This window comes from Haemorhous mexicanus, chromosome 5 (genome assembly GCF_027477595.1).
Source record: "Haemorhous mexicanus isolate bHaeMex1 chromosome 5, bHaeMex1.pri, whole genome shotgun sequence".
NCBI lineage: Eukaryota > Metazoa > Chordata > Aves > Passeriformes > Fringillidae > Haemorhous > Haemorhous mexicanus.
Genome location: NC_082345.1, coordinates 34,206,465 through 34,223,325, shown reverse-complemented (window position 1 = coordinate 34,223,325; position 16,861 = coordinate 34,206,465). Strand labels below are relative to the sequence as shown.

The window sequence follows — 16,861 nt, the reverse complement described above, 5'->3', positions numbered from 1 at the left end:
GGCACTTAAAAACATGTAAAATGTTTCCAGACAGGAAAGATTAAAGGAGACTCTCAGTCTGGAACATCTCTTTTCAAAGACTTCTCAGTTTCCCTGAGAAGCTTGTGGTGAGAACTGTCCAGAACAGGAGATAACAGAAAACACCTTTGGAAAGTGTGTAGAAAGAGAGACAAGTAGGGTTACATCACCACTGTGTTTTATGAGAAAAAAAAATGCCATTTAGCAATTTTGAATGTAGGTTGCTGTAGTTCTCCCCCGAGCTGGCCATTAAGTGGCCAATAAGGCTATTGTGGCCTTTTCTCTGAATGTGAAGCCCTTGCAGGACAGCGCGGGGAGGCTTGAGCTCCGGAGGGAGCGAAGGCAGCGCCCGCCAAGGAAGGGAGGGTCCTGCTGGGCGTTGTTCAAACCCATTCCTGGGACTGCACCACCCCCTGGTGGCCGCAGGCGCAGCTAAATAATTCACAGACTACTGGTTTTTCAATAAATTTATATATTTACATAATGCATTGCTGTACAAGGGAGCTTTCATCAGAAAATATCTTTATTGAGGAAAAATGTCAAAACCCTTCTTTTTAAACAACGTCTACAATTCCCAGGGACATTTTACTCTATTTTTATTTTACAGCAACCAATGTTTTTCTTGTTCAGGTGCTAACTTGAGATGGACTTTCCTACATTAATTAATAGACAGAATATTTAAAGTATCAGTGCTGATGAGATGCTGGGAGTCAATGGTATTAATTTAGCCATATAGGTTTGTTAAGGAATGCAGGATCTCAGACTGGAAGCTTTGCAAACTTTTGTCAAAATACAGGTGGTAGCACTGTTATTCTATTTACTAAGGAGTATGATTCACCTAAATTACATGTCTGATGTGCTTTTAAAGGTACCATTTGGAAAAATATTAGCATATTTTAACATGTCTAGGGTGAAATCAACAAATTACTTATTTCCCCTGGGCCTTCCAATTCAGCAGCAGATTATGGCCATGCATACTTAATATCAGGGCAAGTTCATCTCTGCTTCAGTGGCCCTCTGCCTCTGATCTTTGGCTCATTATCTCAGAGCTTATTTTCAACCACTATAAGTGTAAATCAGTGCAGGGGGGGATTTGTCATGCAGTGATTATGTGGAAGTACAGAAATGCAATCAATCTTAAGGGCCTCACTGCATGAAAAACTGAATATTCTCAGTTTCCTTTGGCTCCTTTCTGGGGTTTTAATGGCAGAGAAACCCAGGCAAGATTAAAAAATATAACAGGGAAAGTGTCTGTGATCTGGAAAACAAACAAGTATTTTTATTATTTTAGAGCATCTTAGTGTCTTTGAAGCTGTGTAAAGGAAATGTTAATTAAGGATTTGATCATACAAAGCACTTGATCCCTTAATGTTCCTCTCATTTCTCTCAAGAGCAGCTAACATCTCACAGGAACTGTAAATATCTTGTTGAGCTGTATATTTAATGTGCAATGCTGAGATATTTTTTGGTATCTGTGAATTCCTGGGTTGAGCAAGTTATGACTAAAAGAAGAGTATTTGTAATTTCTCTACGAGAAGCTCCAATGAAAAGAGTACTAAAGCTGAAATTAAGGATCAGCCCAGTATTACCCTCATGGCCACAACCTTTTCTTCCTGCATCTCCCTGTGTTTCCCTTGAGAAGAGTCTGACACTTAGCCCAACCATCTGCTGGGATATTCACATCTTAAGATGCTAGAAAATTATTTTCTTTTGGCTTTGGTTTGTTGAGGTGGGTTAAATTGTATAAGGAGGTGCCTTGTTCTATATGATCCCAGCCAGAAAGGAGCTCAGAGTCTATAAAAGACCTCTTAAGAACATGATTTTTTGAGACCACACTAAAAAGAAAAGAAGATAGTAGAATTAACCCTTCAGATGCTGGGAGCCTCAAGCCAAATGGGGCCTCTGACCATAGCCCAGCACACCCTGCAGATTTCACCTGTGGGAAATTACCCTATTTTGGTCGCTCACAGGATTTTCCCAAAGAGGCCAACTCTATTCCTCATTTCTACTGTCAAACAGAAAGGATGCCCACCTGAGAACTTGCTGCCCTGCTAAATAAAGGTGAGGCCCAGCAGGGAGGTAATCACCTGTACCAAGCAGGAGGAGCTGCTGATTTTCTCCTGCGGTAAGGGACCTGTGTGGCAGCAGGCAGCACATGCAGCACAGCACAGCATAGCCTGCACTTACAGATCCACATGGTAACAATATTAAACACTTGCACAAATTGAATACTGAAATCCTTTTTAAAAGAATGCTAAAATCAGACCAGCATAACAACATTTGCCCATGCCTATTTTTGGTCTTATCAAATTTAATACTCTAAATTGTGGAGACACCAGACAAATAACAAATGTAAAATTTCTATTTCTTTTATGTGAAAAAAAAAAAGGGAATTAAAAGCCTTCATTGAGATAATAAAAAATAACTCAATACAACAGCTCTCTGAAATGGGATTTTAAATTGCCTCTGGCAGACAACATGTGAAATGTTGCTTCAAGGCATCATGTGCTACAATTTGAAACACCAATATCTAATTAGAGGTGGAGGGAATATTTACAACACACCCAGTGTTTGATTTTAAAAAGACGCCTCTTGTTTTGTACATTATTGCTTGGCTAAACCAAATCCTTTACCAAACCATTATTGCTTAGCTAAACCAAATCCTCTACGTTTTTCTATTCTTCCCTCAGTTAAGAACAGTGATGCATAACTGCATACGTGTCTATAATCAGTACAGCATGTTCTAACTTAAATGATTAAAAATTAAATTTCAAAATAAAATAAAAATTACACCACTATTGAGATAATCAAGTAGGGCAGAGAAACATATGACTATATTTCTCATACATCAATAGAATTATTTCAGCTAGAAGTACCCTGGAAGGTATCTGATCCAGCCTCATGTTCTAAGCAGTCACAGAAGAAAATGCTCCAAGGTGGTAAAATGCTTTCATTCTCACAGTTACAGGCACCACCAAGATAATTACTGGATCCTAGTGTTACAGAAAGAAGTCTGAAGGGCTCTTTAGAAAAACTGATTATGTTCTAAGAAGGAGCAAAAGTCAGGCAAATGCAAAAAACTGAAGAAACATCTGAGAAAGAGGTATGAAGTCATGTATATGTAACACTTCACTAAGAGGCTTGTTTCCCCAGAGAGCAATATTAAAGTATCCTTCTTATCAGTTTTTATACAACTCTTCATATTTTCGTATGAAACACATTTAAATACATATCTCAGTTAATTCTGAGTTTTCTTGTGAATTTCATTTAATTCACAACACAGTTATGAACTGCTGCTCAGTTAAAATTGCAAAATCTCAAGATCAAATTCAGAGTCCCCAAGCATGTGGCAAAGCAGATAAACCATGTAGGAATCTGGCTTTTGTACCAGCAAACCACATTCTAGAATGCATTCCATTATTGCTGTTTACATTAAAAGTCCTCTGAAACTGCTAAGTATAACTAATAGTATTTATTCATATTAGGAATTATGCCTTAAAAATCTATCAAATAAAATAGGGGAAGACTCTGCTTAGGGATTTTTTTTCTCTATGAACTATCAGTCTATGGTGTAGAGCCGTAGTCTGTAAAAATAACTTCAAGTGCCAAAATTTTATAGTAGATTAAACATAGTGGATATAGATCTTTATATGTCACCATGCAGAGCATACTTTTAAGAATTTTTAACCAGTTTTGAAACACTATAGTGTGCTTCCTTCCTGCACCTTCTTTTTGGAATTTGCAGTTTCTTCATCTCTCTTCATCTTCTGTCACATCCAAGTCGATAATCTCCTTATTTCCTTTTACATGTTTCTTTTTCTCTTTTTTTATTCACTTCCATGTCTTCTTTACTCTGCTGTCAAAACAGATATACACAAAATTCTGTGCATAATTTCTTAGAGTAAAACTACATGCTCCTTCAGAAACATTTTAAGAAGTAACATTTCAACGTGAAACACGTTGAGATAGAGGTTCTAATCTCAGCTTTCAAAGCAGCTGTAAAATGTATGAATAGTCTTTAAGGGATCTTGCAAACGTTTAGCAGCCTGAGTCCTTTCATGGCTTCAGACCTCAGCTGGTTATTGTCCAGCCATTGCTGAAGCTTCAAGAACAATCCAGCAGAGAAACAGATCAAACTCATATGGCCTCTACTGTGTTTGTCTGGTGCTAGAATCTAAAATTTGTCTTTTGTAGCACTTTACTTTAGAGTACACACTTTGCTTTCATATAAGTATTATTGTTGAAAGAAACAGAAATCAAGGTTAGTTAATTAGGCAAAGGTACATGACTGAAAACAAAACAATTAACTGCTCTTTCAGCTACTCAACATTGATCAGAATCTCGCAGATTTTGAATGAGGAAGTTATACAAGCACTTTTACATTTTCTAGGTGGGCAGAGACATGCCAATTCTCCTAAAAAGGCTGAATTGTAACCATTTCTATCAGTTACCTGAGTGGTTATTTTAAATTTAGAGAACGGTTTTGCTTGTGGATTTCTTTTCCTCCAAGCTGGTGAATTAGAAGATCCTGAAGTATATTTGCCTGTAGGAAAAACATACACATTGTTTCCTAATTTCAGCCACAATTTCAGGAAAGAGTCCCTTAGTCTGATATGTGAATTAAATATTGCATTGGCTGAAGTTTCAATTAATGTACCAGATGAGTCAGACATCGCCTCTGAAACACAAGCTAGTGGTAAAGGCAGACTCTCTCTAGAACTTTAAAGATAATTTGCAATATTGTAGCATTTCCATGAGGCTCATGTGATCTGCCAAAAGAGGAGATTCTGCTATGAACATCCTTGGTTTTAACAAAGGGAATGTTCCTGGCATAAAGACCTTCCCGAAGACATCAACAGCTTCTGTTTTATCCCTGCTTGTGAAAGCCCTATATATACAAGGCTATATTATGGCTTTTTGCTAGACATTTGATTGTGCCTCAGAATATGCTGCCTAATCACAAACCACTTTCTAAAAAATTGATTTAAAATGAATATTATTAATATCCTTCTTTTAATTCCATCTAATGCAATTAATTAAAATTACTAATTTTGAAATAATCCTACAATTTTCAGTTTATACTGAACGTGTAAATGTTACCATAGTTTTCTGTTTGTGTCCAAAATCTCCTATTGGTGTCAGGCTGATTCTTTTGTTTGGAGCCTTTCTGACCATAGGACTCGGGTACTGCTGAAAAGAAAGGCAGCAAAAATTTGAATGATTGTTCTTACAAGAAAAATGCTGATTTCCATTTTTTCAAAAATGTTTTATCCTTTTTTAACCTGGAAATTTAATAAAATGCATTCTTCACATAAAGAAAGTTCTCTCTACATAATCTCTGTACCACCTGGTCCACATTTAATGAAAGCAAACATTCAAAGAAAAAAGAAAAAAGACACAACTATTTGTCCTCGACACAAAGCACCAATGCTGGAATTTGTTTCACTTTACTTTATTCACCTTAAAGTAGTCATTACTCTGTCTGAAGGAGGTCCCTGTTATTAGAAATTAAGACAGGGAGGCACCTCAAAATGGAGAATAAGCCCAGCTTAAGAGAGATGACTGAAACTGCCGCGATGAAATCACTTTTTTGATTTCTGATTATTTAAATTATTTACCACTAAATCTGTTGACAAAGTGACAAATGAAAAAACAAATAAGCCAGAGAAACCGTGAACAGAGAAACTGAAAATTCAAATAAAGCCCAAATGATGTACCAGACTGGGTAAGGCTATATATATATTAGCAAGATAAAAATAAAGTGAGAGGTGTAATAAATCTGAAGCAGATTGCCAGAAAGATGCAAGACTCAGAATCCCACCTGTAGGCTTCTTGTCAAATTAATGACATAGCATGTACCATCAAGAAGACAGTAGAATAAGATGAAGGAAAGTACCATCCTTTATGAGCAGCAGAAATAATAGATTCAGTCCTCTGTCCAACATAATTAATGTGAAAAAAATAATACTAATGTTAAAATACAAAGATTTACACTGCATTTGAATTGATACAGAATTGTGAATATGACCCAAACCCTTGTTTATTCAAGACAAAAAATAATCCTAGATAATGAAAATAAATACAAATTCATAATCATGAAATCTCCAGTGAAATCCCAGTTATGGAAATATATGCTGCAAAGCAAGCAGCATATTTCCTACTGGGAAAAATAAGTTTGAACAAGAAACATTTCTCGAGACACGACTGAAATTCTGCTGCAAAACATACTTCTACTAGAAGTAGTTAGAATAAAATAAGAACTTAAAGGTGGAGTTTTCAAGGTTTATTAAATATTTGAAAAGAATAAATCACATAAGACATGCTGTAAAAAGTAGGGATCACTATATTTTTGACCCCCACTTAATTCACTTTATTGCATCCATGAATTCCTACTGTAAAGATGACTCAATTATTGCTCATGAGTATTCTGTCTGACAAACTGTAAAGCTTTATAAATCTTTACATTTCTGCCTATGGATATGGCTGAAATCTACGTGTGACAGTAATGCTTGATCAAATTTACTCATGCCTGTATTTAAGCATAAATAACTTATTCAGCTGCAGGGACCCAACTGAGAGCAGCACAATATAGACAGGCATTTTAAGAATTCTGTATATGAAGGAACCCACCTGTAGGTCCATTGAATTTTGGTTTTTGAGTGACAGTCCGGTAGACTACATAAGCTGATCGTCGAGGTTCTGGAGAATTTAGATGAGTGTATCTTCCAGTGTCTCTCCCATATGGACTGGAAGAAGCAGTTTCATCCTCCTTACTTTGACCCCTTTGTTGATAACCTGGTTTTACTTTGGAGTCCGGAGTATGAATTCCTAAAGGAGAAAATACAACCAAAAAGGTTGTCCTATTATTCAAAATTTCACAGAGTGCACGCAACTGGAGACCAAAATATTAAAAAAATGTTCTTTGTAGATAGATCAGTCCAAGTATGGGCTGTCCATATTTGACACTAAGAACAGAAATTTACTAGATAGTGCTAAAACATCTCACAGTTTTGTAAATAGAAATGAATAAGCTGATGATTTTTTCAAAATACCTTTGCCAGTTAGTGCATTAACTGAATTTCTTCGCTCCTCAGAAATCCTTTTATTTTCCTTTACTTCCTTAAAGTGGTGGTTCTTTACCAGTTCAGTGTAGTTTGTTTCTGAGAGATTAAAATAACATGTATTCACTTTTTAGAAAGCACAAAAAATGTTCATTGCCAAAAATACTGTGGTATTTTCATTTTATAATCTCCTAATTCATAATAGGTCCCTTTGGGTGAAACATAGTTTCACATGTTAATTATTTTAAAAGTGTCATTCCCCAGAAAGAAAGCAAAAGTGTCTATATTTTCTCTAACAGAAGAAATCTTGAAGACCAACTCAAAAATTAACTCTAAATGCAAAAATCAGATCATCCTTTCTCTACACGGCATAGGTGTGGACCTCTAGAACACCCATGGCTGAACCCATGGAGGCCAATCCATGCACTTCAAAGGATGCCTGGCTGAACCATGAATGACTTCTGCCTGTAGCATCTGGATACACCCTGGACACGTGCAGTGCATGAACATAACAAAATACTACAAATGATGGAGATAAATTTGCAACAGCACTGGTTGCATAGGTAAGCCCACTTCAAACTACAAACTGAACTTCACATGGAAAGTTGCATATTAAAGTAACCACAGTTCTCTTCTCCTGGCCCTGCTACTCTTTGGGAAGATGGGGCTTTGTTCTCCCTTTTTTTCCTGCTAATGTAAATAAGCACTTTTGGTTCCTGTCATTTCAGGCCAAAATGAGGCAGAAATGCTCTACTCTGCTTCAGTTTATGGGATAGTTTAAAGACCAAAATCTGTCCTTTTTTTTCCCTTTTATTCTAAAACTGCAAAGAAATAACTGGATAACAATCTACTCTCAATAAAATTTTGTAAATTGACAAATATATTCTGGAACTCTCCTGTGAAAAGGATGAAACTTATCATTAAGGTACTTTAGTGTAGGTATTTTAATTTGCTGTACATGACTAGTTTTTGATAAACATACTCTATCACAACTATTATGCTCTTTCTTTAACTATATTTTTACTGGTTTTATTAAGTCCTGTGTTCTGTGAGATACTACCTACAATCAAATCTGTTTTACTTGTCCTGAGTAGAAGGCACACAGCATTCCCCATGATCTAATGTGAGCATCAAAGACTTTAGTAACTCAGGGACTCATAACTGAATCTATCAGAGAATGCAAACTGGCTGAAAGAAGCAGAATTAAACCATAACATACAACAACTGCTGTCATCTTGCAGTGAAATAATTCACACTGTTAATGGAAATTTCACTTCAGATTGGTTTTACACAAAAAAATAATGTTCAACACACTTGCAGAGGAACAAAAGTAGTCTAATCTAAAAATTTGCAAATATATAATAATGAAGTACCTTTTACATTGGAATACTTTGATGTAATTGGTTCTTTTTCCTGAGGTAGTGCCTCAAATCTGTTCCCATCAACAAAAGTGCTCCTCTGCACCACAGAACCACCACCTCCTGTAGGAAAGAAGTCTCATAGTTATCTATACTTGAGAGCAACCTGGGAAAGGTGAACAATGCAGAGTCTGCTTTTTAAATGGCATACTTTAGCTGAAGTGAGTAGAAACCAAATATCTGATTTAATAAGGCCCACAAAAATTAGAGAAAATATTCTGCTAAGCAGAGCTGTTAAACAGTCTGTTAAAAGCTTTTAATACATACAATTGTGAACAGCGATTCAATTATTGAATTGTGGCTCAGTGGTAACTGTTTATACTGACATAAAGAATATCTAAAAAGAAAGATACTTTTGTACATAAAGGTGTCAGGAAAAGATGTAGAATGTAAGATTCATTTCTACTGTGCAATAGTTCTGGAGCTAGCAGACACACACCAGTTTGCTTCAAGATGGAGCAAACATGGTATTGCACTATTTTGCATTGACAAACTAAGGAGAAAAAAAGAATACTACAATTATTGCTATTTTTATCATTAATAAATATTTAAGAAAAAAGGATTGAATATCACTAAGTATTCAGCTAATTCAAGGAGAATGGGGCATTCTTCAACTTTAATGACATGATTCAATACTGAACTCAATTGCTCAACCAAGTTTATGCAGAGGGATCGGATCCTGTTACACAAGTTGCAGGATTGCAGCTTTGCTATTTTTCTGTATCATAACTGAAAAATACAAAGCTTATCCATCTTAACTATGGATAGTGTCACAAAAGTAACAGTTTTTGAAAGCATTTTGACTTCAAACAGTCACAGAATCACAGGCACAGAATATTCTGAGTGGAAAGGGACTCACAAGGATCATCAAGTCCAACACTTAAATTAATGGCCCATACAGGGATCAAACACACTCTTAGTGTTACTAGCACCAGGCTCTAATCAATTTGTCTGCATCTCTATGCCTGCTTTTTCATAACTCCACAGAACCCTTTCTTCCCCAAAATCAACTGTAATCTGCATAAAGGATTTTTTCCACTGCAAACCTAAAATAACCATAATATATAATCATAAGCAATGTTTGTGGTTTATTGTTATAATTAATGGTTTAGCATGAGAAAGAGTGTCTAGAACAAAAAGAACATATAATAACTCAAATGAAAAGTGGGGAAGTTTAATGCATGCATATTTAGTTATTTTATTTACCACATGACATTCAGCAATAAGAAGCTGATGCTACAGTACATTACCTCCACTGTCAAAGGATTTATGATCTGTTCTGGGAATACTCTCTATTGATACTCTTCTTTCTGAATTCTCCTTTTCTTTTCTTGTATTATTAAATCTTGTAGGAATCGTGTTACCATCACCTGGAAAGGTAATATAAAGAATGTTTAGCTGTGTGTAAGCACAGATAATGGCACTGACATTCTCTTCCTCCCACCCCTAGTAGCCATTGATTAGTTTAGTGCAATTTCTCTTAATATCTCATTTTATAACCTTCTTTCTCTTTTATTAATTATTTTAATCCTGTCTAGTGTAACAAATGTCTAGCTATCACGCTCAATAAGAAAATATCATAATTCATAGACTAAAGAAGACTATGGCTCCAAAGTAAAGACCTATCTATAAATCACCTGCTTGTTCATGAGCTTCTCACTACCCATGAATTATATTTCTTAATCCTATCTAATGGAATTTATGGCATTTTCAGAATGCATGTCATCATTGTACCTGAAGCCGCAGAGTACTCAATTGAAAAATTGTTTTAGAGAAGCATATCAGTCTTTTTCTATTAATGCATCTAATGATAGTTGACACTAAATAAAGACACTTCTTAAAAGGTATGTTCACACATCTGTCACTGAGCCTCTCATCTACAGACTAAATATATCTGTGTATTTGTTAGAAAGAATTTAACAAAACTATCTTAATAACAAACATTCTAAATTTAGAAATTAGAAGAGAATAGTAAATGATGAACAATAAGACCTGGGGTAAATGTTTATAAATTTGTATTCCTTTGACCCTAATTATGTCAGAAAGTCCAGAATTCAAAACAAAATGTAACTCTTTTGTTCTTCTCTTTTACAAGATAATTGAAGGAGGCATTTAATCTAAATTTAGTTTGGTAGAAAAGTTTGACTTAACCCTACATTTTGACATCAAGACACCCAAGATAGCCAGCAGAGGTCTTGGAACACCTCTGGAAAAGTGGCTCATCTCACTCTCTGGCACTGCCTGGTGATTCAACAAAAAGGAGATTCAATGGAGTTCCTGTCTCTCGTCATTTTCACCAGAGAGCTTAGATGAGAAATTTAAACTACATTCCTAACCTTAGGATGGTTAAAAATAGACTACATAAATCTTTATCTTGAAATTATATGAAAAATCTATGTTGTTTATGTCAGAAAAGCTTGGGCTAATAGCCCATTTCTATCTTTTCCATCCACAACTGAAGCAAGTCATCAGCACAAGTGTGACTATATATATGGCAAAAAAGAGTGAAGTGTTTGTGCAATTTGCTGATAAATACAAATATGTTTCTGCAATATTTTATTTTCACTAAATCAAAAAAGCAGGGAGGAAGTGAAAACTATGTAATAGTTTCTCCCTGTTACAGCAGTTTTAGAAGTGGTAAATACAATCCAAAGAAATTAAAATACTTGCCTTTCTGCAAGTTTTGTTCAGTAGTTTCCAAGGGTAACAACTCATCTTGCCATGGTGAAGACACAGTTTTTGTTGATTGGTGTTTGTAAGGATTCTGAATCCCATAATACTCTCCTACACAAGCCCCAGGAGGGGAAAAAAAAAAAAGCACTAAAGTTTACTGTATTGGAAGCATTGCTTTTAAGGAAAGAAAGATTAATTTCATATTTACCAGATTTATAGCATATATCCCTTATTGCTCTTTCCTCTTCAATATCTATAACAGTCTTAGGCATCCAGCTAGAAACATCTGCAGGAAATATTTGTAAAAGATTACAAGGTAACTATACAAAGACCTTCAATAATACTTAATAATAAAATATGATAATGAATTTAATTTTGTCATTGGTTATTTTAGGTTTTGACTGCAACCTGTGCTTCTAGACTGAAAAATGATTACTTAATATTAGATATTTCCATGTGGAATGGGATTGCAGTTAAAACATATTTTTGAAAGCAAACATTTGTTAATTCAAACAAATCTCCAATATTCATTTTCAAAATAATCTTTCATTTATACCCACAAGGAAATCGGATTCGATGTCTCACCAGAGAGTGCTTGTCACAAAACCTCTGCCCAAAGTTACAAAGCCCTGTAATGCTAATGCCTGCTGGCAGAGCTGGTGAAATGAGTGCTCTGGATCTCTCTCAGGTAAGGGTATGAAGATTAGCAAAGCCCTGCTTTTCTATATTGTTTAAATGGCATACTCAGGCTGAGACCAAGTTAGGAAGCACTAACAGGCTGGTCTACCAGCCAACCTGATGGGCAGTGGGAAAGTGAAAAGTGGGTTGGGGCAGCACAGTAATTTGCTGAATGCATCCCTGAAAGTAGGTCATTCTTTCACTGTTCACTCTCCAGGAATATGCCATTTGTTCCATCCCTAGGAGTCTCTTATCTCTAAGTGAGATATGGTCAATGGTTTAACTGTATAAACATATATTTACATATAAATGTAAAAACATTCAGTTCAACTGCTGGAGAGTTTGCATCAATTGTCTTTGCTAGATTTAAGAAACACTTTCTCTAAAAAATGACTGCCTATAGAGTTTAGTAAATCAGCTGAAAAAATTACTTAAGTTAAAGTCACAGAATTATCTTTTGTAAAAAACTTGTGACTTCACCTTCACTGATGAGTGCATACAGCCCTTGTTCAAAAATTTATTTCTCAGAAACAAAGTACCTCCTAAACTTGTAATTTCATCCCAAAATTTTGAAGAGTTTTTGATGGCCATTTGAATTGGATTGCAGGCTTTAGAAAATACTGTCTTGCTCACATCTGGTGACTACCAGTTCCAACATTTTAAAGACTAGCTGAAAACTATCTCAAAAAACTTTTCAGCAACTCTGTTCTAAAAATGTCCTGGTTATTATAATAAGCCAGTTGAGAGGTACATTGCAAGAGCTAACAAAACCCATACAACTTGCTTATAAAAGAAAAAAACTGTTTACAGTTGTCTTCCTCGTCATCATCCTCTTCATCATCCTCTTCATCATCCTCTTCATCACTGAGGTTTATAATCAGTGGAGGATGAATTGGTACTAAAACATTGTCTTGATTTCTGAGTGAGTCCTGACGATGGGCTGGATGCAAAATGCCTCCTTGGACGTCCTGTTTCAATGGGACATCTGCAGACAAGAACATTAAACTTCTTTTGTTAGAAGGAAACTAAAGTATCATATCCAGCTTGACAGCAGCAGGCATACTTCTGAAAACATTATCAAGATTAGGCATTATCTTTTGCAGAGGCTGGCAAGATAGCACCTTCCAACTCCAGAAAGTATGAAAAACACAGGTGCCAGCTCCTCTGAATGGACATGGGCACTGCTGTATAGAGACTTTTGAAAAAAGGAACATTTTCATCACTGCACTATTTTAAAAAGTTGCAAACATGCTGTATCAATCCCTACAGCATCCATTTTGAAGAATTTAGCAATGCTAAGCACAGGATTGCTCATTTTAAATTTGAAGACTTTTTTTTATAGCAAACTAAATCTCAAATCTCATTACTAAGTACAAAAATGTAGATTTTGTGAAGGAATGTGAAGTACACAAAAATAATCTACACTGAATCAGAAAGAAAATTAGAAAAATATATTATTTTCCTAAGGAATTTATATATTCATTTCCTAAGGAATTTATCTCCACACATATTTTCATCAAAATGGCTTTAGTACTGGGATTACACATTCCAAGAGCCAGGAAATACAATAGACTAAAAAGAAAAATTATAAAAGATGGTGAGTCTATGAATACTGTTCAAGCTGACTGATTTTCAAACACAGTATTCTGCAAATTGTATTAAAAATATTGAAGTTTGATATATTTTCCAGTCTAAAAGAAAGCATGGGAATTTTTCTATTATTCTAGTTGTTTTTATTCTTGTGCATCTCTTGCCTGCTTATGAGCAGCATGCATACTTATTCTCATAACATGATTGCAAATTCGATTTGTTGTACCTCATGTAAGAGATGTGTAAGATACAACACTAACTTGATGGAGCCTTTCTCAGTGTTCAGAAAGGCTATTTTTAGCTCCATGTAGAATAAGCCAAAAAAAATCTTAAATTAGTTTAACAAGATTTTTAAGCATAAGAACAAAAAAAAAAAAAAAAAAAAAGCAGGCTTGGTATCTGCAATGCTATTGTGGCACACACAGGCTTTGAACTTGTACATATTTCAGTAAGACGTAAAAGGGTAAAAGGGTTTGGTCTGTTTTTTCAGCTGTGATTGTCAGACACTGCTCTTGCACAGGATACCCTTGCCCACAGTGTCTTTTGGGTACACTCTCTGACTTCCACCACAGCCAAAAGTGTGCTTTGTAAGTGGGAGCTGTGCTGAAGGCAGAATGGGCACTTGGAAAAACAGCACTAGAGGTCTTGCCTTGATCCTGTGTGCTTAGTTAAGCTCCACAGACCCAGATATGACAGGCTATATCTTCCTGGGGCAATTTCTGGAACATCAGGTTTCATAGTGACTTGCTTTCCTCACTCCTGCTTCTGACAGCTGTCTTTGTTGTTTGCCCTGGACTCTTATCCTGCTCCAGATTCCAGCTGTCTACCAGGATTTCTGGTATTTAAGAGCTCCTCTTAGAAATGGTTGAGGAAAAAACTCGACTTGTAATGGTGGTGTTTTCCACAAATAAGAGTGCTGCTTTACACACTGTAATATTACTGTACTTCAGTAATATTTAACCAATGTTCAAGCCCTAGATTTTTATTCAAAACAACAAACTGGGAATACATCTGCACAAACAGCTCTGTAATCTGATGTTATCTCTACAAGGGGTGTCTCATCCACACATGCTGTGCTCTATCAATAGATATTGGTCTCCCTATCAACCTCCTTCTCCCACCACACACTCTGCTTTTGATTTCTCTTAAATTATTACCTGCATACTAACCATTTGAACTACTACAGAGGTTTAATCTATCAGAAATTCAAGTTAGGCAACATTTTTATTCCATGGATCTCAGAAACCTAAATGTGACTTCATTTTTTATATTGCTAATAGGTATGAAGATTCTTAATATGACAACTAAAATAATTCATGTGGCAATCTTATTCAAATTTCTTTTTTTCCCTTAAACTTGCTGGGCTAGCAAATCATACCTGATTGATTCATCATGGTGCATTTCTTGACCTCACTATATATTACATAAGCACAGGAAGGACGTTTTTGTCTATTTCATTACTCTAGTGAACAAATTGTTTAGAAAATATTTTTACTCACTGTTACTAGGTGGCAAATAAAGTCCATTTATATTACGGGGTTTTCTGTGAAAGAAGTCACAGCTTATCCTTCTACAGCCTACGGGCTCTGTCTCCCAGAAACAGGAAAACTTGCTGTAGTTTTGCTGCAGGAGAAAACAGTTTTCAGGTGTTGTAAATATAACAATCAAAATGGAATAAATGGATTAGCACATGATGTGTGAACATAGGATTGAATAAATGACAGCTCACACTGCTATAAATGTATGACCAAGATTTTGTGGGACCACATTCTTATAGTTTATAACATTTCAAATTATCTTTTATGACTTTTGTCATAAGCTCTAGATAGCTCTAAAGTTACTGAGTTAAGTCAATGGTGTTTGGTGATGTAAAATGGTTTCTAGATTAGAATAGGGGTAAGACAGACTACTTAGTTTATGGCAGACTTTTCATGAGCTGGTGGGAAGGAAAAAAAAAATCTCCTAAGTCATTTAACTGACATGTGGCTGAGTTTATTTTTCTGTACAATGGAAAAATTAGATCAATCTCCAATTAAATGTACTGTACAAGTTCAAATCTTGTGCTTGTACTGCCTTACTATAAAAGGACAGGAATGTATGGGAAAACATGTGGTAAGAAACAAAACCCAGAAAGATTCCTAACAAAAACTAAAAAATTTGGGACTTGATGTTGGCACTACTGCCATTACACTGCTCGCACCATCTTTCAGCTTCAGCTGTTTTTAAAGATGACAAACAAAAACCTAATGGGAATAATAGACTGCCTACATGGATTTGTTTAATTATTGCTTCTTTACTCATACATATACTGCTGCTGTCCCTCTACTGATCAGTGTGGCACCAGCTAAAAAGCCTGCACAATATAGCAGAGATAGTACTTTCACAGCATGAGTCACTTGTTAGTCATATGTACAATTGTTGTTCCACATCTCCATCTTATCAGAGTTAGCACCATCTCTGATGATGCAATTCACTTATCCTTATAACCTGAGGTATCTTTCTCAAACATATGATAAACTTGTAATTCCAAAGAGGTAAGGGCTCATGAGATTTACCCTGAATATGAAAACTCAGGCTTATATCCTGGATGTGACAGGCATTCCACCTAAGAACTGTAAATGCCATAATGCTATAATGGGGGTTATTTCAGAATTAGTTTCTGAGTAATTTTTTAAATTAAAACAAGGCCAAATACTTGAAAATATTGGAATATTTAGAAGCAAGTTTCTCCCAGTTCTAGACATTAACAGCTTTGTCTAAGAGCACCATCTCCAAAACTTTTGGACTGTAGTCAGTACAACTGGGCCACCCCCTGGGACACAAAGCCCATCTCCCAGGCATTAACACCTAACTCCCTGACCCTTAAAAATGGATGGAATTACCAAGAGCCCTAAAACCATCCCTGGATTTTTACCAGGTGGAATGCAAGTACTTCTTCGAATTAAAGTTATCAGCAGTCAGACTAATCATCTAATACTGAAAGCAGTTTTCTTCCAAATGCCAAACCTTCAGATGACATAAAACTCAGTGGATAGTGTAGCTAAAACAAAAAATAGGTAAAGGAAGCATGTGGTACCTTCTCCATGTGGCTGAACTGTTGAACTGAACGGAGAGCAGTTGTTAGCCAGGATGGAATGTTACATTTTAACAGTTGCCAACTGCTCTTCCAGCTTGGGACACCAGCATGATGCTGCTACATGACCTGTCCAGGCTGAACACCTTCCTTTCTCTCCACTGCATCCAAGTAAAATATAGAATATCACATCGTTTCAAAGAGTCGCCCATTCTGGTGCTTTTTTAATGTGAAATGGAACAAGCCAATTTAGTGAAGCTAAACTTCTTGCTGATGCGACTGTGGTCTTAAAAACAGATCTCTGATACCACAAAGATACCGCTGTCTGCTGGGTGCTGGGTGACAACATT

General features: G+C 35.9%; 1 protein-coding gene across 1 annotated transcript; it reads right to left on the bottom strand.

The window, feature by feature from the left end:
- Positions 1 to 516: 516 nt before the first annotated feature.
- C5H12orf50 (chromosome 5 C12orf50 homolog) lies at positions 517 to 16,523 on the bottom strand. The gene is made up of 12 exons (XM_059847925.1): positions 16,515 to 16,523; positions 14,938 to 15,061; positions 12,657 to 12,833; positions 11,379 to 11,456; positions 11,168 to 11,281; positions 9,748 to 9,867; positions 8,453 to 8,560; positions 7,071 to 7,178; positions 6,649 to 6,846; positions 5,119 to 5,205; positions 4,470 to 4,561; positions 517 to 3,874 (listed from the first exon to the last, which is right to left on the bottom strand). The coding sequence occupies exons 1-12, from the start codon at positions 16,521 to 16,523 to the stop codon at positions 3,812 to 3,814; spliced, it is 1,278 nt and encodes a 425-aa protein (XP_059703908.1). The 3' UTR covers positions 517 to 3,811.
- Positions 16,524 to 16,861: the final 338 nt, after the last annotated feature.